This window comes from Rhea pennata, chromosome 31 (assembly GCF_028389875.1).
Source record: "Rhea pennata isolate bPtePen1 chromosome 31, bPtePen1.pri, whole genome shotgun sequence".
NCBI classification, from domain to species: Eukaryota; Metazoa; Chordata; class Aves; order Rheiformes; family Rheidae; genus Rhea; species Rhea pennata.
This window is the reverse complement of record NC_084693.1, coordinates 744868-771779: the sequence shown is the minus strand read 5'-3', so window position 1 is coordinate 771779 and position 26912 is coordinate 744868. Positions and strand designations below refer to the sequence as shown.

Below are 26912 nucleotides of genomic sequence, written 5' to 3'. Positions count from 1 at the left end.
CCACACCTCTCTGCTTAATTTCCATGTATTTATTTCCAAAGCAGGAACAATAAATAGTTATTCCCGTTGTGAAATCCACCCCAAGGTGAGCGGAGGCAGAAGACGTCCCGTGGCTCTCGGGGCTCTGTGCCGGTGCCGCGGACCCGCCGCCCCTCGCCTTGCCATCCCATCCTGTCGGGGTTTTGCTTTTCCCCTCTGCTTTTCTGCCCGCGAGCGCTGCCGCGCGCCAGCCCGACCCGGCCCGACGTGGCGCCTCCGGCCGGGGTCCCTTGCGAGCCCGGCTGCGCTGCGCGTCCCCGCGGCCGGAGCGCAACTGCCCCGCGCCGACGAGCCACCGCCGCGCCGGGGTTCTCCTTCGCCGCAGCGGCACCGAAACCCCTCGCACTCCTGGCCCCGCCACGGTTTCGCCGCTGCCCCCCGGCTCCTGGGCCCGGCACGCGGGGCACCCGGCAAGGTGCCGCTCGGCCCCGCCGGAGGGGACCCGCCGGCGGAGGGGCTGGGCGCCGCGCGCACCCGCGGCATCCCCGCAGCACCCTGTGCATCCCCGCAGCACCCTGTGCACCCCCACAGCACCCTGTGCACACCCACAGCGCCCTGTGCACACCCACAGAGCCCTGTGCACACCTGCAGCACCATGCACCCCCACAGCATCCCTGCACACCCACAGCACCCTGAGCACACCCACAGCACTGTGCACACCCATGGCATCCCTGCACACCCACAGCGCCCTGTACACACACACAGCACCATGCACACCCATGACATCCCTGCACACCCACAGCGCCCTGTACACACACACAGCACCATGCACACCCATAGCATCCCCACACACCCACAGCACCCTGTGCACACCTGCAGCATTCCTGCAGCACCCTTGCACACCCATCACTGCACACCTACAGCACCATGCACACCCACAGACCTCTGTGAACACCCGCAGCATCCTGTGCACACCCACAGCATCCCTACACACCTGCACACCTGTTACACTGCACACCTGCATTGCCATGCACACCCGCAGCATCCTGTGCACACCCACAGCACCCCTACACACCTGCACACCTGTTACACTGCACACCTGCATTGCCATGCACACCCACAGCACCCTGTGCACACTCAGAGCATGGTACACCCTGGCAGCGGCCTGTGCACACCCAGAGCACTGTGCACATTTGCAAGGTCCTGTGCACACCTGCAGCACCCTGCGCACACCCACAGCACCGTGCAGCCTCCCACTCTACGCAGGGGCAGTGTGGTGGTGAAGCCGGGCAGTGAGCGATGCTCAGAGCTGGGATGGCTGCAGTCTCCATCCCTCTGTGCTCCCCCCTCTCCCGCTCTCACGGAAGAGCACAAACAGCGCTGCCCAGCCCTGTCTTTTCCAGTGTTTTCCTTTATTAATTTATACAAAAAATGGTCGCAAGTGATGCAAGCTGGTAACAACCCGCCAGCCGGGGAGGCCACGGCGAGGGGCAGGCAGGGGAGCCCCGCAGAGGGAGCGCGCCCCGGCGTCGCGCCCCGAAGGCTCGCCGGCGCGGGGCAGCAGCAGCGAGGGTGCCCCAGCTCCCGGCCGGCGGCGAGGCCGGGCTGGCGCCGGAGGGGGGAAGGAGGCTCCCGGGCCGGGGACGTGGAGGAGAGGACGGAGACGGGCAGCCCCGGGGCCGGGAGCCCTTCATGCCGGAGCTGGCGACGGGAAGGACGTTTCCTGGCGGGAAGGAGAGGCGGCCGCGGGCAGGGAGGGAGCCGGGGCCGGGGGGGCGCAGGAGTCCCGGGAGAGGCAGCGCTGCGCCTTCCCGGGCGCTGCCCGGCGGGGCCGGCACCTTCCCGGTGCGGAGCCGGGGGCCTCGCGCCCCGTCCCGTCCCCAGCGCCCGCTACTTCCCCCGGCAGCCCTTGGCGGCGTCGCCCATCATGTCCCAGTACTCGCCGAACTCCAGCTTGGCCTCGTCGGGGTCGCCCATGCACTCGATCTTCTCGTCCAGCGGCCCCACGCACTGCGGGGCGGCGGAGAGGGCGTCAGGGCACCGCGGCCCCCGCGCTCGCCCGGCCCCTTTACCTTGCCTTTACCTTGCCCAGGTGCGGCAGCTTCTGCAGCACCAGCTCGCGCAGCTCGTTGGGCGTCAGGAACTCCTTCTGGCCCTTCACCGCGTAGCAGTGGAACTGGTTGATGACGGTCTCGATGGCCCGCTCCACGTCGGTGAGCTCCTGGCAGTCCTGCGCGGGGGGAGGCGGTGAGCCGGCACCGCCGGCGGACGGGGCAGCACCGCAGGCACGCGGCACCCGCCGGGCAGATGCGCCACCCCACCACGCGGACGTGCCGTCCTGCCATACAGCTGTGCCGTCCCACCAGACAGATGTGCCATCCCATCACACAGGTGTGCCATCCCTCCTTACGGGTGTGCCATCTCGCCAAATGGATGGCATCCCACCGCACGGACGTGCCATCCCACCGCACGGACGTACCATCCCTCCGTGCAGGCTCCACACAGCTGCAGTGCGCCCCATAGAAACGTGATACCCCCATCCAGATGCGATGCCCCTCCGTACAGCTGTGGTCCAGCCCATGCAGCTGTGGTGCCCCTCCATCCAGATGTGGCACCTCCTCATCTCTGCTCCCTCCCGCGAGGCCACTTGGCCCGGCGGGACCTGTCGCCCCGGCGTCCCCCGGGCGCTGCACCCACGGCGCTGGGGCAGTTTACAACTGGTTCTTCCTCTCCCCCGCACCGGCGGCGGGAGGCGTGAGTCAGTGCCCGGGACGGGGCCGCGGCCCGCGCCCTGCCATCCCGGCTCCCTCCCCGGTGCGGCCCTCAGCCCCGGCGCGCGGCTCGGCCAGGGCTCCCCGGCGCTCGTGCTAATTAGCCGAAGCCAGGCAGCAGTGATTCACTCGGCGCTGCGGTTTCCCCTCTAAACCCCATTAAACCGCACCAGGAGGTGCCCATTAGGAAGAAACCAGCAATCTTCGGCACCTCGTCCCGGAGCAAACGAGAGCGCCGGGGCGGCCAGCCGGGGCCGGACCCTGCGCCAGAGCCGGGGGGGCCGCGGCGCCCGTCGGCGCCTCCCCTTCGCAGGCAGAGGAGCGCGGGAGCCTCGCAGCCCTCCGGGCTCCGCGGAGCAGTCTGCAAGAGCGCGCTCGGCTCCGGGGGGACCGCGGCTGGCCGCAGAGCTTGCAAGCGGCCCCCGGCCCGGCGCCGGGGCGGCGGCGCCGGAGCCCCCACCCCGCGCCGGGGCATCGCGGCGGCGGCGCGCATTGACCTTGCGCTTCTTGCGGCAGTGGCACTGGCCCATGCTGCTCCTGCCCGGCTCGGTAGCTCCGCGGTGGCGGCGGCGACGTTCTCCGACGGATCCGCCCGGGGTCCTGGGGTCCAGCCGGGGTGGGGAGAGGGGAGAAAACCAGGCTTAGCGCTTTTTCCCCCCCCAGCAGCAGCGGGGAGCGAGCGGCAGCGAGGGCCGAGCGCGCGGCGAGCTGCCGGGACACGTCCCGGAGTCGGGAGCGTGCCGGGGGCGGCGGGGGGCGGGCGAGGGGCCGCTTACCTGCTCGGCGGGCGGCGGGGTGTGCGCGGGCTGCGCCGCGCCACGGTTTTATACGGCGGGAGGCGTGAGTGGGAGCTCCCTGCGCGCCGCCGGCTGCGGCGTGGGGCAAGGCGTCGCGTTTCGGAGCCTGGCGCCGGGCCAGCGTGCGGCCGAGGAACGCCTCCTTCCCGGCCCCATCGCCTGCTCCCCATGGAGCAGCGGTGGCACGGCACGGCACAGTACGGCATGGCACGGCACAGTACGGCATGGCACGGCACGGTGCGGTACAGTGCGGCACGGCATGGCACGGCATGGCACGGCACGGCACGGCACAGCATGGTGCAGCACGGCTTGGCGACGCGTGGGAACGGCCCTGATGCCCCCAGCCTGGGCTGCGATTTTGGAGTTTCCCATCCAGGGCTGCGCTGCTGCAGGATGGGGATGGGGATTCCCATGGGGAGCCGGACCGGCGCCCAGCCCACTTGGGAATGGGAGCGCGAATGGCACGGCACGGCACGGCACGGCATGGCCACACGTGGGAACAGCCCCAACGCCCTGGCCCGGGCTGTCGTTCTGGTGTTTCCCATCCAGAGCTGTGCTGCTGCAGGGCAGTGATAGGGGATTCCCACAGGGAACCAGATCAGCACCCGACCAGCTTGGGATGGGAGTGGGAATGGCACGGCATGGCATGGTACAGCCTCGCGTGGGAACGGCCCCGATGCCCCTGGCCCAAGCTGCAATTTTGGCCTTTCCCATCTAGGGTTGCGCTGCTGCAGGACGGGGATGGGGGATTCCCACGGGGAGCCAGACCGGCGCCCGGCCAGCTTGGGAAAGGGAGCGGGCACGGCGCTGCACGGCGCAAGCCCCCGGCCCATTAGCCCCCGCTAATAACCCACGCGATGGCCCGGCTCAGAGAAAGCTCGTTTACTGGCGCTGCCGTCACTCGGGCGTCCCCGCGCCGTCCCGGCGGACGCTCCTGGCCGCCTCGCCGAGGAGCCGCCAGTACTCGCCGAAGCTCAGCTCCCCGTCGCGGCTCGTGTCCAGCTCGCTCGTCCCGGCGTCCTGCGGGGAGGGCCGGGCCGGGGCTCAGCGCCGCAGCCGGACGCAAAGCGCTTTTGCTTCCTCCCCGCGCCGGCATGCAAACCCGGGAGCGCGGAGCGGCCTCGGGGCGCGGGAAGCGCGAGCCCCCCGGGGCCCCGCGCGTCACCTGCGAGAGCTCGGGCGGCTCGAGCCGCAGCAGCCGCCGGAGCCGGGCGGCCGTCAGCGCGCCGCCCCGGCCCTCCCTCGCCGCGTGCCTGCAGAAGACGGCGACGAGCGTCTCGATGGCCGTCTCCAGCTCCGTCCGCCGGGCCGCGGCCATGCCGGGATCGCGCCGGGGGGCTGCGGGGCGAGAGCAGCCGGCGGGGTCGGAGCCCAGGCGCGGCGAGTTTGCGAGGGCTCAGCCCAGCCCCGGCCCGGCGGGGCCCCGGGATCGTGCCGGGGGGCTGAGCCGAGCCGCGCAGGGGCTGCAAAGTGTGTGTGGGGGGTGGCCGGAGCCGTTCGGGGACGGGAGACCCCCGGGCAGCGGTTCCTACTCACCCCCCCGCTCGCCGGCAGGCAGAGCGCGGCGCTTTGTTCCCGGCCCGCAGCGCGGGTGCTTCCCGTGCCGGCCGGACGCACGGACGCCGCCCGGCAGCAGAGCCGGCCGGACACACGGACGCCGCCCCGCAGCGGAGCCACCCCCCCCCTCCCCGCACCGTCCCCTCCCCGCCGGCGCGGGTGGCAGCCGGAGGCCGCGGCGCTGCTGCAAACCACCAGCTCCCGCCTCGGCACCCGCCTCGCCGCAGCCAAAAGCCGCCGCTGGCCCCCGACCGGGACAGTTTTGGGGAGCACGCGAGCGCGGCCGGGGCTCTGCCCCACGCCCCGGCTCCCGCCGCCCGGCCTCGGCCTCGGCATCGCGCCGCCGCGGCCCGCGCCGAGTGAGAGTGGTGACTCAGCCGCCCGCTGACACCATCCCTATTAATAGTGGGCTTCGTAAAAAATTAATTAATACAAATTAATTAGGGGGTGGGAATTGCCCAAGCATTTCCCTTTAATTGTCATATATTTTTAACGCGGGAGCCCTGGCGCGGGAGCCGGAGCGAGTTCCCACGGGGGCCGCGGGACACGACAGGGGTCCCGGGAGCCCGGCGGGGCGGCTTTCGCTGAGCCCGGACGCGCTCGCTCCACTCGGGCACGGGGACAGGAGCATCCTGCTCCCCGCCCGTGGCACCAGCTCACGGGGCAGGAATCGGTTTCCTGCAGTCCCATCCGGCCCAGCCCTCCGCCCGAGGGGACGGCAGGGGACGGAGCCCCACGTCGGGGCACGGGGACCGGCTCCGGGCAAGCGCCGGGGTGAGTCAGGCCCGGCGGGGACAGGGATGGGGACGGGGACGGGATGGGGCTGAATCACCGGCCCTGGGTGCCAGGCGGGCCCGTGACTCGCCGGCACAGGAATTCAGGGTGCCGGGACGGGGCCCCGCGGGAGCAGCCGCTGCGGCTGCTCCGGGGTCCGCCGAGGTCGCCAGCACCGCGACGGAGCATCCCGCGGCCCCCTCCCTCCGAGCCCCTTCCCGGAGCCCGCGGCGCCTTCGGGAAGGCTCCCGGCGAGCCTCCTCCGCGCGCAGCCCGTGGGCCGGGGAGACAAGATGGGCCCAGCCCCGGCACCAGCAACCGGAGCAACTGGTTTAGCCGGGGAGCAAGGGAGCCGCGGAGGCTGGAAGCTGCTCCAAGGAGTGTGCAACCTCGCTGGCACGTCCCCCGCTGCTCCCGGTTTGGCAAGAGCTCGTCCGGGGCACCGCCAGCGTGGACATGTCGGGCGTGCTTCCCCCGCGGCGGCGCGCCCCGGGAAGCTCCGGTCGGAGGCCGGTGCAACGCGGCCGGCCAGCGCTCGCCTTCGCTGGAAGGGGCTTTTGCACCGCACGGAGGAGCCGCAGGGACGCGGGACGCACGGACACGCGCACCCGCGGCGCGAGCGCGGCTGGGCGCACGCCCCGAGCGGAGCCCGCTCCCCTCCGCTGCTTGCAAAACCTCGCGGGCTGCACGACGGCTGGGGGGGGCAGCGGGGCCGGCAGGACCCCCAGCGCCTCCCCCCTCCCCTCCATCCCCGCGTTCGCCTTCGGAAACGGCGGGATCTCTCCCGTTCGCCCCCATTGCACAACCGTGGGGACAGGAAGCCGGCCACCGCACGCATGGTGGAAAGAGGAGGCGGGACGGACGGAGCAGGATATAATTAGCTCCGAACGCGGATCGGAATCTGGGATAAAGATTCCGGCACCACCCGGCTGTTGTGAAAAGGCGAGGGCCCCGGCGCCCGATCCCGATCCCGATCCCGGCGTGGGCAGCACCCGCCCGGCCCCCCGGGGCGCCGGGGCGCGGGACCCGCTCCGGGGCCCTTCCCGCGGGGACGCTGGCCCGTAACGAGAGCCGGGATTATCGGCCCTGCCGATGCCAGACGGGGAATCCGGTTTCTTGGCCCTCGCGGTTGCTGCAGCAACCTTTCCTGCAGGGATAGTTGGGCTTTTTTTTTAATTTAACAAAAGGCCTTTCTGCGCGCGGGGGCCGGGCGGCCCCGAGGGGCTGGGGCTGCGTCACCCGATAGCCCCCGCCAGCCCCCCCCCGGCCGCGGCCGGCTCCGAGGACACCGGATACCCCAGGTGCCGGCGGCGACGGGGGCCGGCGGACGGGGGATCCCCGCCGGGCGCCGCGGGGGTCCGACCCATCCGGCGAAGCCGGCTGGCGGGGGGGCATCCAGGCTGCCCCCCGCGGCGTGCACGCACGGATGGGCCCCCCCCCCAACCCGCACCCAGCTCCTCGCTCCCGGCAGCACCCGGCTGCTCCCGATTCGGGCGCGGGGCGCAACTAGGGACGGAGGTTTAGCAGCGGGGTGGGGGGGGGACACGGAGCTCCCGGCGTCCGTGCCGCCAGATCCGCGGGGTGCAAACGCCGCCGGGGCCGGAGCGGGCGCCCCGTGCGCCGGCCCCCGCAGCGCTGGCGCGGAGCACCCCGGCGGTGCCAGCCGGGCTGCCCAGCCGCGGCCATCGGATCCTCCCGGAGGGAGGGGGCTTGGAGCTTATTTAAGGTGGCCGGGCGGCCCCGGGCGGGCGCACTCGGAGCCATGGCGTCGCAGCTGGAGGGGGCCATGGAGACGCTCATCAACGTCTTCCACCACTACTCGGGCAAGGAGGGCGACAAGTACAAGCTGAGCAAGAAGGAGCTCAAGGAGCTGCTGCAGAGCGAGCTGGGCTGCTTCCTGGAGGTAGGGGCCGGCGCGGGCCGCGGGGCTGCCGGGCGCCTGCCGCGGGGGCACCGAGCCCCGGCGCTCGCCCCCTGCCCCTTCCTCCGCAGACCCAGAAGGACGCGGGCGCCGTGGAGAAGATCATGCAGGACCTGGACGAGAACGGCGACGGCGAGGTGGATTTCCAGGAGTACGTGGTGCTGGTGGCCGCCCTCACCGTCGCCTGCAACACCTTCTTCTGGGAGAACGCCTGAGCCGCGCCGGCTCCCGCCGTCCGGCCGTCCGGCACCCCGAAAAGCGGAGCCGCCACCCCCTCCCCCCCCCGCGCCCCCTCGTTCCCGGAGCATCCCACTGGCATCCGGCTCCGCAATAAAGGCAGCGACCCAGCCGCCAGCGTGCCGTCACCTCCTTGGGATGCTGCGGGGGCGGCGTGGGGGGCACCAAGGCGGGATCGGGGCCGGGCGGGGAGGGAGCGTCCGTGGGTCGGGACGGCGGGGGGCTGGAGGAGCTGGTTGCCGTCCCCTCCGGCGCGCGGCCCCCACCATCGTCTGCCCGGCCACGCTTCCCCGCAGGGTCGGCGCGTCCCGGCGGAGCGTCGGCCAGCGGCGCCCGGCCCGGCTCACCCCCGGGTGTCACCCCCACGAACCCCCCCACCGAAGGCAAGGGGCGGCGCGGGGGGCGGGGGGCCGCCATGAGCATCCTTGGGGGCCTGCCCCCCGCGGGGGGCCGTGCCCGGCCCCTGGGGCGGCGGGGGCGGCAGGCAGGGCGCCCGGGACTCCCGCCCCGCACGTGCCGCGGCCGCAGAGGGGCGTGAAAACGGGCCCCGACCTCGACGGAGCGGAGCGGGCCGCGGGCCGCGCCCCCCTCCCCCCCCCCCGCGCCCCGCCGCCGCCCCGCCCACTACGGGCCACGCCCGCGCCACGCCCCCCTGCGCCACGCCCACTCCCCCCTCGGACTCCGCCCCCTGCTCCCCCTGCACCAATGGTCGAGGTGGGAGGCCCGCGCGTCACAGCTCGTCCCCCCGCCCCCCCGCCGGCAGGGGGCGTGGTCAGGCGCGCGGCCTGGCGCCTGCGCCCTCTGCGGCGCTGCGGCCATTTTGCCCGTCTCGGCGCGGGCGGTAGGGGGAAGAGGGAGGGTGCTGCCGCTGCGGCTGCTGCCGCCGCCATTTTGTCGCGGGTGTTCGAGTGCGGCGGGAGCGGGCGGAGGGGACCGGAGCGAGTCCCGCACCGCGCCCACCCACCTGTCAGCTATCCAGCCAGCCCCCACCGGAGACCTGGCGACCGTCTGCTTCGGTAAGGGCGGCCAGCTCTGGCCGAGGCCTCTGCGGCCGAACCCCGGGGTCGGCCGCCTCTCTGCGGGGTGGCCTCAGGCGATGGGTCCCCGCCGCGTGTGAGGGAAATAAGGCGCTTTCCCCTGAGCTCGTCCCCCACCCTCACCCCGGGGCACCTCAGGAGGTGGCTCGGCTGGGGCCGGACCGGCAGGGCCAGGCCTCGCCCTGCTCCCCGGGCCCAGTGCTCGGCGGGCGCCGTCCACCCCAGCTGCTCGGTGGGCTCCTGTCAGCGAGGTCTCCTTGCCAGCTATCGTGTGGAGTTCGCGTGGGCCGGGGAAAAACGCTTATTTTGAGATACTTTTATCTTCTCTGCCTTGGGAGGGGGAAGTGGTGCTGCACGCTATTAGCTCAATTTCTGAATGGACTGTAGAATCGTAAAAATGTTATTTGTTACTAGTAGCTTGAGGGTAAGTGCTTTTGCCAGTCATCTAAGCGCTAGATGCATTACTAATAAAAATGAGCCACAGTTAGCGGGTTTGAGCTGTGGTCTGTAACATTTTAAGTAGTAGTCATCACTGCTAAAACTGGCAGTCTGATCCAAAGATAATAGCAGCTGAGTTTAAATCCCTTTGCTGCTTTCATGAGCAATGTGACAACGTTTTGTATTAGAGAGCTGCATTGTGACCCCTGGTGAGTTGCCTATTAGATTATCACATTCTTAGAAGCTGAAGTAACTGTGCAAACATATGTAGGTTACCCCTGTCCTGCTCAGCTATGGCAATCAAAACATAGTAAGAGGGGGATGTGACTAATATTTTGAAAGTATATAGGTCTTCTGTAGGAAAAAGAAGTCTTTGAATAAGCTTCAGATTTTATCGCTGAATGTTTGGTATGCATCTGTTTAAGATGGAAACCTGATTCTGTGTTTTACTGATGTTAACTGCTTAGAAGCTGTAGAAGTGTCACTAGGCACAGTACTAAACAAGATGTTTGGGTGCCATCTTGGCTGCTGATGGACTATATTTCTGCAGTATTACTTCTACCAACAGGAAATCTTTGCTTTCTGAAAAGAAAACCATAAGAGATAGAATAACTTGTTAGTTTATTAAGCTTACTGTGTCATGATAATAGCCTGGGAAACTGGAGAAAAGCATCAATAGAGTATTATTTGCCAGGTTCTTGGCTCTTTCCAAAAAAAAAAAAAAAAGATGAAAAGGAATGCAAGTTTTTGAATGTTTAACCAAGTAAATGCAAGTTCTCCTGCTGCTTTTTAAATCAGGCTCCTGTGTTTTGCAGATTCTCTTGATCTGAAGATGGCTGCACAGTCAGCACCGAAGGTTGTGCTAAAGAGCACCACCAAGATGTCTCTGAACGAGCGGTGAGGAAGCCAACAGCAGCTTCAGCTCATAAGAATTTTTTTACTTAATTATCACTGTCTGGTTTCCAAAAACCAGCGTGGTTTCTGCCCTGTTTTAACCTCACTATAACAAGCAGATGGCTATGCACCTCTGTCTTAAACTGCAGCAAATGTGGTACTCAAGGTTAAAAGGGCAATTGTTGTGGAGAAATTTATCCATAGCAGTTAATATTATACTATTCAACACGTAAATATGGTGGGATGTGTTATAACAAAAAAGAGGAACCTCACACCCTCCCTTTTTCTTCCACATGTTTTTACATTTATATAGTTAATACTGCAGTATGGTAGCATGTTACCTAAGCTGCAGTAGGCTTGCTGCTTTGTCCAAGGCAGACACACGTGTATGTGGTCTGGCCTGTAAGAGGCATGCAGCAGGCCATTAAACAAGCCCAAAGGCCCTTTAACAGTGTTTTGGGCCTTGTAAGAGGCAAACGCTTTGCTACATCTCCATCTCTCTCTTTTCTTGGTGCTGATTTCTTTATTTCTTCTTTTGAATATCCTTCTGCTTTTCCATGCCATTAAGCTTTTGTGGTTCTGTAATGACAACTAACAGTGGTGCATCAGTTTTATTTCACTTTCTCACTAATCAGTCTCCAATTAACTATGTTAATATCATTAAGCCAGGGAAAAATGAATCATTTGTATGCAGTTCCTGTTCCAGCAAGCGCTGCAGTGAGATTTAGTTTGAACCAGTACTTGCCTTTTATCCTAGCAAAGAGGAATAGTGAGGTGCAGTGAATGCCTGCTTGCCTATTGTGGTTTGGTCAGTCCATATTATTCATTCTGTAGTGCTTTATTTTGCTGTCTTGAGTAGCTCCCAAGACCCAGTAGGAAGCTGATGGGTTGCTGCTAAGGAAGCTTACGATTCTGTTTTATGTTCTAGTCCCTATAGCTCATAAAGGCAGAAGGTTCTTCATGCACCAAAGAAATTGCCAGATGAACTGGTTTTTGTAAATGAATACACTCAGAGGGTGGTGTGTCTTACGGCACCACTTCCATGGTGTGCCAGAGACATACCAGTCTGTTCTCAGGGCAGTTTCTTTTATAAAGATGTCTTTTGGCATTGAGTCATTAAACGGTTTTCTAAACTTAAGGTTATTCTGGATTTTTCAGTCAGATTTCAGTTTGCTTTTCTACTGATTTGCAGTGTCCTTTCTTATCTGTCATGGTCATCTCTGCTTATTGCTTGTTTTCGTTCCTTCTTCCATTTCTAAAATCAGTAACCTAAAACTTTATCGCTTCTGAATTAATACACCACATCATTTCTAAGTTTCCAGTTCTTGCACATTTGTGGAAAACAAGGAATACGTAACTCACATATGATGTGACCCAAGTACCACTCTTTACATAAGGTTCATGGGATCTGGAGATCCAGTCTTGAGAACCATGAAATGCCAATAAATGTGTATAATAAAGCTTTATTTAAACACCCATTTTATTCGACCTTGAAGCTTTACTAACATGCTGAAGAACAAACAGCCGATGCCAGTGAATATTCGGGCTACCATGCAGCAGCAGCAGCAGCTAGCCAGTGCCAGAAACAGAAGACTGGCCCAGCAGATGGAGAATAGACCTTCTGTCCAGGCTGCTTTGAAACTTAAACAGGTGAGAGAAAGTATCATATTCTAGTGCAGCCAGTTGATGATGCCTGTTGCCAGGTGATGGTTTTTCAGGATATGGTGGATTTTGAAAAACGTCCATGAAAATTAAAAGATGAGAGACATAGAAGGGGCTAACAGAAGATGCCATGTTTCACTTAAGTAATGCTTTGTGACTTACAGTTAATATTACTGAGTTAATCATTTTTGTGTTGGCTGTTCATTTCTCCTCTCTATTTTTTCAGAGAAATGTTCTCATTTCTGAGTTTCTGGATCTGCTGAGTGCTTCATCTCTCAATCTAGCTGCAGTTGCAATTCCTGCAGATTGTTTCCAGTATTTACTATGAAGCTGAGGCTGGTTGCTCTCATCCCCAACACCACCCTCTCTTGGTGCACTCCCTTGATAGCAGCTGCCTGCAAGGAGCAGATGAAAAAACTCTGGTTTTGATTGCACGCACATACTAGAATTCAGGGCTTGCTTAAACTAAGAAATAGTGTAACATTCTCCTTATCATTCCATATTTGGTGATTAGTACTGTAGGTTACTGTGAGGCCCTCATTGGCTTTTGTCTGTAGGACAGAAGACAAATGCCTCTGGCTTCTCTGCTGTACTCAATGTGCTTATCCATAGCTCTGGACTTAGGGAAGATGGGGAGGGGATTGATGTGAGCAAAACCATGCAACAGCAGTAATTAAAAATAATGTACAGAAGAGACAATTAGCTATTTTACTAGAGTTTTTTCATTGTGAGACTGAAAGGATTATTGCAAATTGTAAACCTTTGGTTTAATTGGAAAAGCTGGAAAGATTCTCTGAAAATGTACGTGTAGGGCACAAACTTAAACCTGCAGGGAAGTGGTATGCAGCTGTGTACTGTGTTTAAATGGCAGCACTGCATGACTTGACTACAGTGGTAGTTAAATACAGTTTTCTACATTATCTAGCACACCAGGAGAAAGCCCTCAGAGGTTTTTAGCTGAGCTGCTTCATCAAATAGCTGGAATATTTAAATCTGCCATACAGCCAGCATTGGGAACTCTGGTAAAGAGGAATGTAACTGCATTCTAAGATCTTTTGAGATTTCTGTTGGAAAACCAGACTGCAGTGCCAGTTATTCTTACAGAGTTTGTAAACAAATGCTGTGTAAATGGGTAGTCTAAATGACTGTTTAAAAAAAAATGTTGAAATTTTAAGAAAAAATGTCACAAGTGGTAAGTTAAACTGGATTCATAATGTAAAGTGACTGCTTGCTAAAGTGAGGTGCTGTGGAAGAAAAGGAAAGAACTAACCATTGGACTTAGCTCTGCTACCTGTTTCATTTGTACATCTGGCATGGGTGCACTTTCAGGATCTTCTAGAATTAAATACTGCCCCAAATTCTTCATAATTGCAAGGGAGGACTATGGAAGGGCCTTGTGGGGAAATCCAGTTAGGTTGTTCTTTGAAGATTGCAAGTTGCTTTGGTGCATAGTTTGTTTTTCCACAAGTAATATGCATGCTATTGCCAGGAATGCTACTTTTTTTTTTTTTTTTCTCCTCCTTTTTCCCCTTTGGGTGTGCTATGTGCAGAAGGGTAGAGGAACATTGATTTCAGTGATGTCACCTGTGCTTCAGAAAAGTACTACTACAAATTGCTGTGGAGCATTGGTTGTGCTAGCTTTGTGGGTTTATTTTATGCATCTTCCACATCTGTGTGCATATGTGCTTACATATACCTGCTGTGTTTATCTAAAATCTTTTATACTTACTGTGGTTCTAGACGTGCATTTACTTAGTAGCTGGGGCAAACCAAGACGCTACCATGCTGAGCACTTCTAGTAAAGCAGAAAGGCAAGCGCTCTTAGGTTCTTTCAGTGCAAAGTCCAACAACGTATCTTAAACTGCTGTGGTAAGTGATGTAAACTTAAGAACTGGATGCACATACTTTCCAGTTTCATTCTGCCAGCTAAGCTGGGGAAAAGAGATGCCAATATCTTAGACTGCTGCAGCTGTTGGAAAAGTGAATTAATGTCTTAAGCTCTGAGGCGGTGAAACTTAAATCTTATTACAGCTACCGAAGATACTGTTCTTAGAGGAACCAGTTCAGCTGTTCACAGACTTGGGTCAACTAGGCTTGTAAAGCTGTCAAACAGTCAATTTAAGTGAGTTTGAAACCTATGGTAAAGACTGATCTGTGTAGCCCTAACTACTTTGGACCAAGAATTGTAAAGGTTCCTACATGCTTCAGGGGGAGCTCTTCGTGAGGTTCAGCAGTTGCTACAGAGACTATAGCCTGCCATGCGAAGACAGACCAGATTGTTGATACCGGTGTATGTTAACATACTGAGATTTAAATTGGCAGTTTAGGTATCCTCGCATCAATTCTGGTACAGGCAGTTGAGGACAGGAGCAGCTATGCTGTCCCAAGGTAAGCCAGCTCTGCCTGTGAGATGGAGCCTGTGGTGTCTGGCTGTGCAGGGCACTAAGCTCCACTGTAAAAGCTGTACAAGCCAAGATCGTTATTGTGCTGTTGCTTTTGTGAGGATGACTTCCTCCTATATAGAGTTTTCTCTTTAAAGTGTGTGGAAACGTTCATGTGTTTCCTAGCAGTCCATTAGTCTTTGTGGAAGCATAGCCAGGAAAGGATTGTAGCGGTAGGTCAGTAGAGATGATGTTATGGCATGAGGTTGTACAAAAACCTGTCTCTTCAGAGCAGGTGATAAAGCTTGTTGTATACTAGGGATGGTAGTTACTTTCTGTCTCAGAAGATTACTTGAACTAATTGCTGATACTGCAATATTAGGCTGCCTTGTGGATTAAGTGTCTACCTTGATTTGTGCTGGGCAGCACTGCTGAAAATGGAGAAAAATACTTCAAGTTGTAGACTTCTTCTGGGAAAGGTCTTTGTTCTCTGACCTTCACAAATTATCCCTTAAGCGAGTTTGATTGTTTCCCTTTCTAGACTTGAGTATATTGTGGAGAGGTGGTGGCTCTTTATGTGCGTGCACACACTACAGACTTATTGCTGATCTGTGACACTTCTAGCTATACTGTTTCACATTATAAGTTTGGGATTGCTGCATGACTTTCCTGTTCTTTAAAAATCTATTCCAGAAGAGCTTAAAGCAGCGCCTCGGTAAAAGTAACATCCAGGCACGGTTAGGCCGACCAGCAGGACCGCTTGCTCGTGGAGCCATGGGAGGAAGAGGAATATCTATGGGGCAGAGAGGCTTGCCACGAGGAGCCATGCGTGGTGGGCGTGGAGCAAGAGCCCTGCTAAGAGGAGGAATCCCACTCAGAGGTGAGTACTGAGCAATCACAATTCAGCTACATGTGTGAGCAGACACTGTTGCTGTCCTCCTTTACAGCTTGACTGATTCTTTTCTCTTCTGACCATTGCTTAATACAACATCTTACTCAATGTTAAAAAGTTCTTTGTCTGACTTGAATTCCTTTACTCTGTTGAAGGTCAGAGTCTGCTTCGGGGAGGACGTGGTATATCCCCAAGGATGGGCCTGAGAAGAGGTGGCATTAGAGGTCGTGGTGGCCCTGGAAGAGGTGGTCTAGGCAGAGGAGCCATGGGCCGTGGAGGTCTTGGTGGCAGAGGTTAGTGTGCACAAACTTCAGGAGTGAGGGCATTGCTGCTGAGTTAAGTCAGAATAAATTTTAGTTCTTACTTTCCTGTTTCAGGTTAGCATATGTAAGTACATCCAGACTTAAAACCTCTCCATTCTTGAAGTGGAAGTGTAGTACTAAAGGAGGGCTTCCTTTTCTGAAGTATTTTAGCAAGCATTGTGCCTAAATAAGGCTGTTTCACTGTTGCCAGAGGGGTTTTGAGGAGTGTCAGTGAAGTTGTCTGCTGCTGCAGATAGCACTGTAGCTGCTTAATGCTTTGAATGGTAGTAGAAACAGTATTTTCGTGATTTGAAGAAGACTGCACTGTCTTTTCACATTTGAAAGAGCAAATTATATCTAGCCTCTGTAAACCATAAGGCTTTTAATATAGCTACTGGGTGATGGGGAAGACTAATACAGGAGAAAACCTGAATTCCTACATGCCAGCGAACAGCTTCCTTGATGATTATTCAAATTCAGACTTCAAATTTAAGTTGTTGATATGAAGCAAGTCTTGGGTAAATAAACTCTTCACTGTCAACAACGGAGAAGGGTTGGAGTAAACTAGGCATATAGGAGGAAGTACAGAAGACAGCTGCTGATGGTAGGATTGTTACTGCTTTGCACAGATGTTTGTTTAGAACATTAGCCAAATGCTCTTTCTGTTAAGCAAAAGTCGTGTGACTGAGATTGCTGTAACTCCTAGAAATATTTGGCCAATCTTCAGGAACGTGCATTTTCCTTGACAATTTTAGTTTGTAGCTTTAGCTATATTTTTTAGCCTGATGAATGAATACTCACCAATGTGGTCTCTTGCTGTCCTGCTTCAGAAGTAGTCTGAAACTGGCTCTAAATTTGAAGTATTTGTAGTAAAATTTTGCTTGTAATACTTGGGAGCATTACCACTTTGCCAAAAACTTGTAGCTGTCTCACGGGTCTGTAGGCATTGGATGACAAGGATGACCAGAAAGAAAAACATGCAAAGTGTAGGTGGAAATGGAATACAAGCAGATGAGATGGTAGTATGAGCTGAGAGCGTAGCAGATAGTTGTGGATCAAATGTCCATTTGGGTTTATAGATTGAAACAGAAGCAGCCTGGAGAGCGACTTTAACTCAGCAAAAACTGCACTGCTCAGGCTTTGGAGACAGACTGGAGTAGCTCCTTAGGTGGTACTATGTATGACTTTAGCTTAGAGATGCTGAAGCAGCACTTGCAAGCGTGCTGTGCTGTCCAGGCTCTGAGGAGCGACTGCAGTAGCTCTTCTGGAGGAACACAACTGTGCCAGACCCTGAGGCTCTATGTGGTGTAGTATGTAACTGTCATCTTGTCTCATTGTAAGGTCGTGGCATGGCAGGCCGGGGAAGAGGGGGCTTTGGAGGTCGTGGCAGAGGCAGAGGACGAGGAAGAGGATCAGCACGTCCTGCGTTGACCAAGGAGCAGCTGGACAACCAATTAGATGCTTACATGTCTAAAACAAAAGGACACCTCGATGCTGAGCTGGATGCTTACATGGCTCAGACAGACCCAGAAACAAATGACTGAAGGTCATTCTGAGAGACTGTTGTCAAAGTTAGTGTGTATGTCAATACCCATAAGCTAAAAATGGAAACCCTGATTCATGCTGGAAGGACCCACAGGAATAGGGAGCAGCCCTGTTCTACCAAGAGATCAGATGTTAGTGTGTTCCTCTAACATTTTGATACTATGTGTTGTATGAAACTTTTTGATTGTTTCTTTTTTTTATATATTTTTTTTCCTAACTACTCCAAACAAGAATGTGACAGATCTGTTGCAGTTAATCCACTGACATCAATGCTGGCATGTGTTCAATACTCCAACCAAGCAGCACTGGTTACTAAGGTTCTTTTTAATGTGCATGAAGGGAAACACTGCATGCATGCCACAGTCTGTGCTGCTTTAGGTGAAGTGCTCATTGGTGCTGAATATAAGGTGTGGGATCTCGTGTTTGTGCCTCTTACACTTCATGGTTACGTTTTGGGATAGGCATTATCCCTTAGTGTGACTGAATGGTCAAGTCCTACACCTGCAGTTTTGTTTTGACCCTTCTGAAGCAAGCCTACCAAAACTCCTCCCAGCAGGGCTAACAGTTAAGTGAGGTTTTAGGTATAGTGCTCTTCTGTAGATATTGCCAAGCTTATTGTTTGTACCAAAAGTTCCTCTTTGTTGATAGCTAGCATTCTGTTAATAAGTAGTGCAGAGGACTTTCAGGCTGAAGGCTTTTTTTGGTTTGTTTGTTTTAGATAAAGTTTGAATTTCTGTTGTATCATGTTTTGAATGGATGGCACCAGTGGTTTCTGTATGCTGATCTGGAAAAGAACAGATCTTTATTTAAAGAAATTAGAAGCAGGAACATAAAATACACCTTGTGAAAGAAAATCATGGTAGAACTGTCTCTTTAAAACATGAGGTCCAAAATCCGTTTGTTAATGAATGCTGTTACCTTTCGGTGTAACTAAAACTGAATCTTCAAATCAGACCAACTCTGTGTGCACTTAACCCAGATTGGTTTTGGAAATTAAGAAGGGGTCTGCTCCTCCCCCTGTCCTGAAGTTTTAAGTTCAGCCATTCTGTGAACTGTTCCAGTTTCAATGGAATCTTGTATTTCTGGTTTGTTGTAACAAAGAAATAATTATAAAAATTATGTGGACTTTTTTTTTTCCTCTTCCCCCTTTCCCCCTTGAACTGTTGCAAATCAAAGTAGTGCCTTTTGCTGCTGGTCTCTGATCCGGTACCCTGGGATGAATCTGCTTTACAGGGAGCAAAAGGAAGCCAGTGAGTTTATGTCCTCCACTGCAAGACGAGACATCACAACCACTCTTTGGAATGTGCTCCGGAACAGAGCAGTCCCTAATCTGTGCCTTCATCTGCGCTGGCTGGGAGGTGGCAGAGCCTGGCTGCAACACGAAACCTCGGTTCTCCTGGGGTGGGAGTGGTCAGCCCTTGCTGCTTCACAGCGTCCGCATGCAGGATATTGCTCATCTGCTGCTCCTGGCACAGGGAATACAGTACAAAGGGCTGGTGAATAGCTGCTCGCTCCTCCTCGACAACCCCTTGCGTCTGGGTGTTGTAACCGCTCTAGCTGGCGGTGCTGTTGGTGCTGCAGACCTGCTTGTTTCCTTACCCTCTCGTGCACGCTGATGCAGCTCCCTGGGTGGAAGTGCAGGTCGCCTTCCAATCAGCTGTGCTCTCAGAGGGCTGTTCTGCTAAATGGCCCTATCTGAAAAGGCAGGGAGAGCCTCTGTGGTCGTCTCAAATTTTTTGCTTACAAAGATGAAAAGCTTCACGAGATACTTTTAATGTTGCCTGCTTAGGAGAGGAGCTTTTAGCATCTGCTGCTGGAGCTGAGGTGTGGAACCTTCCAAAATTATCAGGACACTTTCAAGGGATAAGAGTAGCTCCAGGGAGTCTATTTGCCAGGTGTGCTGGTGTGTCCACCTTTATGGTTACACTGTTCCCTACTCTAAGGAGGACCCTGAGCTGCTGATACTTCCCTGCATTTTCCTGAAATACCTGTTAACACTTTCACCAAAACACCATGTTTTGGTCTCTTTCCTGAATTACACTTCCTCAGCCAAGTCTTAATGTTTGTAGATGTGAGTGCTCCGAAGAAACTGGGTAGTTAAAAATGACGGGAAATGAGAGGTGGGGAAAGTACTTGGGGCAAAGGCAGAGCTCAAAAGCTTACGCAGAACGCTCGCGGTGCTCTGTGAATCTGACGTTGGCCGCTGGATGGTGCTTGATGCCTCGGAGCCCCGCAGCCGAGCATCTCCCAGGGCTCTTGGCTGCTTGCTGTGTTTATTTCATTAGGCGCTGCGGATGAAGGCATCTTCCTGGCTCTTGCAAGCGCCTGTGTCATGTTACTCTCCTGCGTGCTGGCTGCCGCGAGAGCCCCCGAGCCCGGGGAGCCTCGGGTCCTCCTCGGAGACCTTCAGCCGAGGCAGCAGGGCAGGTTTCAGCGGAGCAGTCCGCGCCGGGAGGGGGTGCGCTGTGCGGGGCCGTGCCCCGGCTTCGCCTGCTGGCAGCGGGCGGCGGGAAGGGGGGTGCCGGGCCGGGAGCGGGTCCCGCCGGGCGGCGCCGCGGCGGAGCCGGCCGCGCTGGGCCGCGGAGCCGGCGGGGCGGCGGCGGCGCCCGTCAGGGGGGGCGGGAAACGGCTCCGCGCGGGGAGCGGCCCCCGCCCTGCGAGCGCGGCCGCCATTGGCCGGCGGCGAGGCCGCCGCCTGTCACGGCGCCTCCCATTGGCTGCGGCGCGCCAGCGCCTCACGCGCTCCGGCTTCGCCTTTTGTTATTGTAGCGAACAAGTTGCGGAGCGGCGGCGGCCGGAGCGGGGGGTGCGGGAGCGGCGGCGGCGGGCCCGGCCCGGCTCGGCTCGGCTCGGCTCGGCTCGGCCCGGCGCGGCCCGGGCACCGCCGCGGCGCGGGCAGGGCAGGACGGGGCCGGGCCGGCGGGCGCCGGGGGCGCGGGCAGGATCGGGGGCGCGGGCAGGGCCGCGCCGGGCCGGGGCCGGGGCCGGGGCCGGGGGCGCGGGCAGGGCCGGGCAGGAGCGGGGCCGCGGGCGGCGGGCCGCGGCAGCCGGAGGAGATGCGCCGGGAGCCGGGCCCGGAGTGAGGAGAGACGGGCGGCGGAGGTGAGTAGGCGGCGCGGCCCGGGCGCGATGGGCTCCCCCGGCCGCGGCGCCGGAGGGAGGCGGGTAGCTCCTCGCCGCCGCTTGCAGCCCGGCCCCGGCCCCGGCCGAGCCCGGCCCGGCCCGGCGCGGGGAGGAGGCGCCTCGGCGGCCCCGGGGCTAGCCCCGAGGTGGGGCAGGCGAGGAGGGAGCCCTCGAGCCGCCGGGGCGGCCCCGGCCGGCGGGGACAAAAGCCCCTAGCGCGGAAATGCCGCTTCCCCCCCGGAGCGGGCGGACGAGGCGCCCGGTCCTTCCTCCGGCTGCGGCCCGTCCCCGCGCGGCGGAGGCCGACGGGCCCTCGGGTCGCTGGCGCGGGGGCTTCGCCCTGCCCGCGGCCCGGCAGAGGCTGCGGGGGGACCGACGCCTTCCCCGGGAGCCCCGAGGGTGCCCCAGGGCCCCCGACGGCTGGGGGCAGCTGGAGCCGTCTGCGGCCCCCGTCCGGTTTCTCCCAAACTGGCCTGCCCTGAGTTTCCCCGGGGGCTGGAGGGGCGGTGTGGCGGGGACGGTCGCTGGAAGGCGGCGCGGGGAATCGTCTCTGCCCCGAGCTGTCCGCCCCCTCCACCCCGGGGGGCTGCAGGGCCGCCCCGGGCATCGCCCCCGCCGGGGTTGGCAGTCCGCCCCGCCGGGGCTGGAGCCCCATGGCTCGCCCCAGCCCCGGGGAGTCCCAGCCGCCGGCTGGGCCCTGCTTTGGCCTCAGGAACAAGCGCGGTTCGCGAGCGCGCCCGGGGAGGCTGCGGGCAGGGACGTGGCCGCCGTCGGACTGGGCCGCCCTGCCCGGCGGAGCCCAGGCAGCGGCTCGCCCGGGGGTCCCAAGGCCTCGTCCTTGACTGCGCCCTGCCTCAGTTTCCCTCCCTCCCTCCCGCCACAATCCCCACTCTCAGCTCTTCAGGGGCCGGCAAGGAGGTGAGGCCACCGCAGCCCTAGGGCTCCCGCGCCGGGGGCTCTGCCAGGTCGAACGAGCCCTCGGGGCTTTGCATTTCCCACCCCATCACTGCCCCGGGCCCCTGCCTGGGCTGGGGTCAACCTGGCCTCCCCCGGCCCCACCACGGGGCTGCAGGCACGAACACCCTAGCAGCCTCCGGCTCTGCTGCGTCGCCAGTGGGCGGGGAGCCCAGCCAAGCGCCCGCCGCCCCGGGACACGGGGCCCGTGGCTCCGCGCCCACTCGGCGGGGACGAACCAGCAGCATTGGCAGGCCGGCCCAGCTCCCGCCGCGTGGATAAGCCGGGCTGAGCAAGGGTTAACAGTTTGTTGTGTCTGCCACCGGCCCAAGGATTTTCCCAGGCCCTGAGCACTGCGTCCGCCTGTGACTCAGAGCCGGGGCCAGCTGCCACCGCAGGGAAATGGCCCCAGAGCCAGGCGTGGAGGGAGCCGCGTGTCCCACCGGCCCGGGGGGCAGGAGGCTCGCGGGGCCCCGGCACGCGCCTGAGCCCCTGCCCTTGGCACGCGCCCGGGGAGGCAGGAAGGGGAGACATCCCGGAGCGGCCGAGGCAGCGAGGGGTTAAGGAGCGGCGCCAGCAGCTTGCGGCTCTGTTTAGTCTGGGCCCCCCCATGCAGGCTGCAGGGAGCCAGGGCCGGCAGCGCAGAGCGTGTGGCTGTCGCACCAGGCCTGTGCCTAGAGCAAACACACATGTGCATGTGCTGTTGCACGCTGCACACACGCAGGCACGCTCACTTCGCACAGCTGATGTGCACGCACCATTGCATGCTGTGCACACACAGGCACGCTCCCTTTGCATGGCCGGTGTGCATGCACCATTGCACAGTGCACACACGCAGGCACGCTCCCTTTGCGCAGTTGATGTGCATACACCATTGCACGCTGTGCACATGCAGGCACGCTCCCTTTGCACAGCTGGTGTGCATGCACCCTTGCACACTGTGTGCACGTAGGCATGCTCGATGTCACACAGCTGGCATGTGAGCACCATTGCACACTGCGCACACGCACAACTGGTAACGTAGCTGGTGCGTGCATGCCTTTGACCGTCATCCCTGCAAGCTCCCGGCTTCAGGCCAGATGCTGCTGCCTTCGGAGCCAAGGGCCGGCAGACGACTGGGGACACGCTGCAGGGCATGGGGAGCCCTTGGGACACCCCAGGTGTCCCGGACATCGCTGTGACCCCCGCTGTCTGCTGCTGTCCCGGCCAGGGAGTGGGAACACAGATGCAGGGCTGCGTCGCCTCCTGCCAGTGTCAGCCCGCTGTGGGCCCAACCGTGCCGCAACGCGGCTAATCCCCGTTCGGTGGCCCCCCGGCCACGGCGGCCGTGCAGGCGAGGCCAGGGGGACGGCGGCCCCCCGCCGCAGGTGACGGGCAGGGCCGTGCCGTGCCGTGCCTTGCAGGGCAGCAGCGCCATGTCCCTCGGCGCGCCCACCAGCAGCGACGCCTGCCTGAGCATCGTGCACAGCCTGATGTGCCACCGGCAGGGCGGGGAGAACGAGACCTTCGCCAAGCGGGCCATCGAGAGCCTCGTCAAGAAGCTCAAGGAGAAGAAGGACGAGCTGGACTCGCTCATCGCTGCCATCACCACCAACGGCGCCCACCCCAGCAAGTGTGTGACCATCCAGCGCACCTTGGACGGGCGGCTCCAGGTACCCACGCTGCGCCGGGACCCTCCCCCCCCTGGCCCGGCGCCGGCAAGGGCCCAGGCATCCGGGGCTGGAAGGGGAGGGGGCCGCCGGGCGCCCCGGGGGAGCCTGCGGCTCCGGGCCCGCGGCCACGCTGACTTCAGCGTCTGGGCTCGCGGCGGCCCGGCAAGCGCGAGCCCCCCTCGGGCGCCCCGGGCGGCTGCGCCCCGCCGGCCCCCGCGGCGCGGCCCCCCTCGCCGGCGTGAGTCACCGTCTGGCAGCCGCCGGGCCGGGGGGTTGTTATGTCTGCAGCCGGCGCGGCTCCTCGGGAAGCGCGGCAGGAGCCCCCCGGCCGCGCCAGGATCCCGGCCCGGCGCCAGACCCCTGGGTGGGGGCGGGGGGGTGCAGGCACTGCGGGAACCAGGAAGCGCAGGAACCGGGTCTGACCCCCCCCCCAACGTGGGAAGGTGGGTCCAAACCCCCGTGCGTGGGAAACAAGGTCCGAACCCCCCACGCGGGAACCTGGGTCCGAACCCCCCCCTCCCCACCGCGTGGGGAACCAGGTCCAAACCCCCCTGTGGGGGAGCTGGGTCCGAACCACCCCGCATGGGGAACCAGGTCCAAACCCCCTCCCTCCCGCCGCTCCTGCGGGAGAAGCCGGGTCGGAGCCCCCCCTCCCCCACGCGGAAACTGGGTCTGAACCCCCAGTGCAGGAACCGGCTCCAACACCCCCCCCCGGCCGCCGCAGGACCCGGGTCCGAACCCCCCTGTTCGCCTTGCAGGTGGCCGGCCGCAAGGGCTTCCCGCACGTCATCTACGCCCGGCTCTGGCGCTGGCCCGACCTGCACAAGAACGAGCTGAAGCACGTCAAGTTCTGCCAGTTCGCCTTCGACCTCAAGTACGACAGCGTCTGCGTCAACCCCTACCACTACGAGCGCGTGGTGTCCCCGGGCATCGGTGAGCCCCCGCCGCGGCACCCCGGGCGCCCGGTCCCCCGCGGCGGCCCCTCACCCCCGTCTCTCCCCCCCGGCAGGTCTCAGCATCCAGAGCACAGGTGAGAGCCGGGCTGGGGGGGGGAAGGGGGCGGGGGGCCGGCACGGGGCCCCCGCGGAGCCGCCAGCCCGGCCCCCAGCGGCTCCCCGCGCCCCCCATGCTCTGCGCTGTGCCCCCCCCCAGTGCCCCCCCCGCGCCTGGTGAAGGAGGAGTTTGTCCATGACTGTGTGCAGATGGAGCTGCCGCCCGGCCGGGAGCAGGGGGCCAAGCGGGCGCCGCGGCTGCCCCCCGCCGAGCCCTATCGGCAGCCGCTGCCCCCCCTGCGGCTGCCCGCGTCCCCCCGTGCCCCCGCCAGCCTCTACCCCACGCTGCCCATGTCACCCCCAGGTGAGCCCCACTGCGCGGCCGTCCATCCGTGTCTGTCCCCTGCCGTGGGGCAGGGGGCCGGGCTGAGCCACTACCCCCCAACCCACCCTGTCTCTGCCCCCCCCGCAGTGGCCCCCGGCGGTTCCCTGCTTTCGCTGCCCCCCGGTGAGGGGCTGCTGCAGCTCGCCTGCCCCACGCCGCCCCCGGCCGCCCCGGCACAACCCCCCCCGCACAACGGCTACCCCAAGCCGCCCTACCGCAGTGAGTACTGGCGCTGCTGTGCCATGTCCTCCCGCCGCTGCCCAGGGACCCCGCACTGGGACACCCCCCACCGCCCTCTCTGCCCCCCACCCAGGTTCGCCGGCAAGCTGGACCGGCGGCACCGTCTACGTGCCCGGCCTGGGGGGCCCACTGCCGCCGCCTGGCCCCCGGAGCCACCCGCAGCCCCCGCTGCACCACCCCAACCACTACTGTAGGTCTGGGGGGGAGAGCGGGGAAGGGGATGGGGGTACCAGGACCGGCCCCACGTGGCCGCCGCAGGTCCTGGCCCCCCCCTCCCGCCCCGGCCCACTGCGGCGCTGAGCCCGCTCTGCTCCATCCCCAGGGCCCCCCCACCATAGCTCCGGGCCCTACCCACAGCCAGTGTCCACCCACCCTGGTAAGTGCCCCCAACCCAGCTATCACCCCCCAGCAACCACCCACTCCTGCAGCCACGGGTACGCTGACCCTCCTCCGTCCCCCCCCAGGGCCGGAGTTTTGGTGCTCCATTGCCTACTTCGAGATGGACGTGCAGGTGGGTGAGATCTTCAAGGTGCCGTCCAGCTGCCCCGTGGTCACCGTGGACGGCTACGTGGACCCCTCGGGGGGCGACCGCTTCTGCCTGGGCCAGCTCTCCAACGTGCACCGCACCGACGCCAGCGAGCGGGCCCGGTGGGGCAGCCGGCGGGGATGCCGGGGCACACGGCGGGTGGAGCGGGATGCGGGGGCAATGCCGGATTGATGGCGCTGCAGGGAGAAAAAGCGGGAGTGTGGGGGGGGTGCTTGGGGCAAAAGTAGGATGGGTGGGGGATGCTTGGGGCAAGTGGGAGCTGCAGGGTTGATACACGGGGTAGATGGGGGTTACAGGGGGCAGATGGAGGCAAAAATGGGGCAGATTGGGGATGCTTGGGGCAAATAAGAGCTGCAGGGGGGCAAATGGAGCAAGAACAGGGCAGATTGGGGTGCATGGGGCTGATGCAGGAGGGTGGATGGGAGATGCCAGGGAAAATGCGGATGCAGAGGCGATGCGTGGGGCAGAATTGGGTTGCAGGGGAGCAGATGGGGTTGCAGGGGGGCAAAAATGAGGTGGATGGGGGATGCTTCGGGCAAATAGGGGCTGCAGGGGTGACGCACAGGGCAGATAGGGGTTTCAGGGGGCAGATGGGGTTGCAAGGGGGCAGGAGTGGGGCAGATGGGAGATGCTTGGGGCAAATAGAGCAAGGAAAGGGCAGATGGGGGTACACAGGGCAAATGCAGGGGCCGGATGGGAGATGCTCAGGGAAGCGGCGATGCGGGGGTGATGCGCGGGGCAGATTGGGGTTGCAGGGGGGCAGGCGGGGCAGCGCCGGGGTGACGTCCTGACCCCTCTCCCCCCACCCCACAGGCTGCACATCGGGAAGGGGGTGCAGCTGGAGTGCCGCGGCGAGGGCGACGTGTGGATGCGCTGCCTGAGCGACCACGCCGTCTTCGTGCAGAGCTACTACCTGGACCGGGAGGCCGGGCGGGCGCCCGGGGACGCCGTGCACAAGATCTACCCCGGCGCCTACATCAAGGTGAGGGCATCCTCCACCCCACCCCGCCCCGCCTGCCCGCCCGCCGCCCGGCTCAGGCTGCCCCCGCTTCGTCCCCAGGTGTTCGACCTGCGCCAGTGCCACCGCCAGATGCAGCAGCAAGCGGCCACGGCCCAGGCGGCCGCCGCGGCTCAGGCCGCCGCCGTGGCCGGGAGCATCCCGGGACCTGGCTCCGTGGGCGGCATCGCACCGGCTGTCGGTGAGCAGCACGGAGCGGGGGGCGTCGGGCCTTGGGGGGGCGGGGGGCAGGACGCCTGGGTCCCCTGCCCACGGCCGTGTGCCTGCGGCAGGGCTGTCGGCGGCGGCGGGGATCGGCGTGGACGACCTGCGGCGCCTCTGCATCCTGCGGCTGAGCTTCGTCAAGGGCTGGGGGCCCGACTACCCGCGGCAGAGCATCAAGCACACGCCGTGCTGGATCGAGGTGCACCTGCACCGGGCCCTGCAGCTGCTCGACGAGGTGCTGCACACCATGCCCATGGCCGACCCCGCGCCCCTCAACTAGCCGGGGCCCCCGGCACCCCCCCGGGCGCTGCCGGCCGGCGAGGGCGGCGGCCCCCGGCCGCGGGGGAGAGGCCCTGGGCCCCGGCCCCACCCTCCTCCCCTTGGAGGCCTTTTTCTTTTTTTAATTTAATTTTGTACGAAAAAGCCAAAAAAAAGTGTAACTACCAAAAACCAGGGGTTGGGGGCGCAGGGCCAAGACGGTGTAGCTCCTCTTCTCCTTTTTTTTTTTTTTTTTTTTTTCTTCTTTTTAACCGTTATTTAATGAACAGAGTTGGGTTTTTTGCTGCCTGTCTGTGTCTGCTCCTTGCGCCCGGGTGCTCGGCGCTGCGCG

General features: G+C 61.5%; 5 protein-coding genes across 9 annotated transcripts; 3 read left to right on the top strand and 2 right to left on the bottom strand.

Annotated features, from left to right (window-relative positions):
- Positions 1-1383: 1383 nt before the first annotated feature.
- Positions 1384-4380, bottom strand: LOC134152469 (uncharacterized). The gene is made up of 4 exons (XM_062597882.1): positions 3527-4380; positions 3248-3350; positions 2063-2209; positions 1384-1989 (listed from the first exon to the last, which is right to left on the bottom strand). Exons 1-4 carry the CDS (start codon positions 4378-4380, stop codon positions 1870-1872), a joined length of 1224 nt encoding a protein of 407 aa, XP_062453866.1. The 3' UTR covers positions 1384-1869.
- On the bottom strand, positions 3849-5188 carry S100A13 (S100 calcium binding protein A13). Of its 2 annotated transcripts, XM_062597884.1 has the most exons (4): positions 5084-5188; positions 4713-4885; positions 4434-4567; positions 3849-3933 (listed from the first exon to the last, which is right to left on the bottom strand). In XM_062597884.1, exons 2-3 carry the CDS (start codon positions 4863-4865, stop codon positions 4445-4447), a joined length of 276 nt encoding a protein of 91 aa, XP_062453868.1. In that variant the 5' UTR covers positions 4866-4885; positions 5084-5188; the 3' UTR covers positions 3849-3933; positions 4434-4444. The 2 variants fall into 2 exon arrangements, with proteins under 2 accessions (XP_062453868.1, XP_062453867.1); XM_062597883.1 differs by lacking the exon at positions 3849-3933 and having other exon boundaries at positions 4415-4567.
- A 769-nt stretch (positions 5189-5957) lies between these two features.
- On the top strand, positions 5958-8148 carry S100A1 (S100 calcium binding protein A1). Its single transcript, XM_062597893.1, has 2 exons — positions 5958-7781; positions 7871-8148. The coding sequence occupies exons 1-2, from the start codon at positions 7641-7643 to the stop codon at positions 8012-8014; spliced, it is 285 nt and encodes a 94-aa protein (XP_062453877.1). The 5' UTR covers positions 5958-7640; the 3' UTR covers positions 8015-8148.
- A 709-nt stretch (positions 8149-8857) lies between these two features.
- On the top strand, positions 8858-18306 carry CHTOP (chromatin target of PRMT1). Of its 2 annotated transcripts, none has more exons than XM_062597815.1 (6): positions 8858-9052; positions 10327-10408; positions 11902-12055; positions 15145-15328; positions 15496-15633; positions 16984-18306. In XM_062597815.1, the coding sequence occupies exons 2-6, from the start codon at positions 10344-10346 to the stop codon at positions 17184-17186; spliced, it is 744 nt and encodes a 247-aa protein (XP_062453799.1). In that variant the 5' UTR covers positions 8858-9052; positions 10327-10343; the 3' UTR covers positions 17187-18306. The 2 variants fall into 2 exon arrangements, with proteins under 2 accessions (XP_062453799.1, XP_062453798.1); XM_062597814.1 differs by having other exon boundaries at positions 8860-9052; positions 15142-15328.
- Positions 18307-20180: 1874 nt separating this feature from the next.
- LOC134152450 (mothers against decapentaplegic homolog 4-like) lies at positions 20181-26869 on the top strand. 3 transcript variants are annotated; one of them, XM_062597825.1, is made up of 12 exons: positions 20181-20289; positions 22668-22916; positions 23675-23849; positions 23926-23946; positions 24069-24272; positions 24381-24512; positions 24607-24723; positions 24856-24909; positions 24998-25181; positions 25894-26062; positions 26141-26279; positions 26371-26869. In XM_062597825.1, exons 2-12 carry the CDS (start codon positions 22680-22682, stop codon positions 26580-26582), a joined length of 1644 nt encoding a protein of 547 aa, XP_062453809.1. In that variant the 5' UTR covers positions 20181-20289; positions 22668-22679; the 3' UTR covers positions 26583-26869. The 3 variants fall into 3 exon arrangements, with proteins under 3 accessions (XP_062453809.1, XP_062453807.1, XP_062453808.1); XM_062597823.1 differs by lacking the exon at positions 23926-23946 and having other exon boundaries at positions 20208-20289; XM_062597824.1 differs by lacking the exons at positions 24607-24723; positions 24856-24909 and having other exon boundaries at positions 20208-20289.
- The last annotated feature ends 43 nt before the right edge of the window (positions 26870-26912 follow it).

Excerpts from the sequence above, each read along its gene's own strand:
- LOC134152469 (XM_062597882.1), bottom strand. The coding sequence starts at position 4,380 with ATGGGCCGGGGGCTTGCGCCGTGCAGCGCCGTGCCCGCTCCCTTTCCC. Across the intron at positions 2,210-3,247 it reads ACTGCCGCAAGAAGCGCAAG|GACTGCCAGGAGCTCACCGA; the intron begins GTCAATGCGCGC and ends CCCCCCGCGCAG. Across the intron at positions 1,990-2,062 it reads AGCTGCCGCACCTGGGCAAG|TGCGTGGGGCCGCTGGACGA; the intron begins GTAAAGGCAAGG and ends GCCGCCCCGCAG.
- S100A13 (XM_062597884.1), bottom strand. The coding sequence starts at position 4,865 with ATGGCCGCGGCCCGGCGGACGGAGCTGGAGACGGCCATCGAGACGCTC. Across the intron at positions 4,568-4,712 it reads AGCCGCCCGAGCTCTCGCAG|GACGCCGGGACGAGCGAGCT; the intron begins GTGACGCGCGGG and ends CCCTCCCCGCAG.
- S100A1 (XM_062597893.1), top strand. The coding sequence starts at position 7,641 with ATGGCGTCGCAGCTGGAGGGGGCCATGGAGACGCTCATCAACGTCTTC. Across the intron at positions 7,782-7,870 it reads AGCTGGGCTGCTTCCTGGAG|ACCCAGAAGGACGCGGGCGC; the intron begins GTAGGGGCCGGC and ends CTTCCTCCGCAG.
- CHTOP (XM_062597814.1), top strand. The coding sequence starts at position 10,344 with ATGGCTGCACAGTCAGCACCGAAGGTTGTGCTAAAGAGCACCACCAAG. Across the intron at positions 10,409-11,901 it reads AAGATGTCTCTGAACGAGCG|CTTTACTAACATGCTGAAGA; the intron begins GTGAGGAAGCCA and ends TCGACCTTGAAG. Across the intron at positions 12,056-15,141 it reads CTGCTTTGAAACTTAAACAG|AAGAGCTTAAAGCAGCGCCT; the intron begins GTGAGAGAAAGT and ends AATCTATTCCAG.
- LOC134152450 (XM_062597825.1), top strand. The coding sequence starts at position 22,680 with ATGTCCCTCGGCGCGCCCACCAGCAGCGACGCCTGCCTGAGCATCGTG. Across the intron at positions 22,917-23,674 it reads CCTTGGACGGGCGGCTCCAG|GTGGCCGGCCGCAAGGGCTT; the intron begins GTACCCACGCTG and ends TTCGCCTTGCAG. Across the intron at positions 23,850-23,925 it reads CGTGGTGTCCCCGGGCATCG|GTCTCAGCATCCAGAGCACA; the intron begins GTGAGCCCCCGC and ends CCCCCCCGGCAG.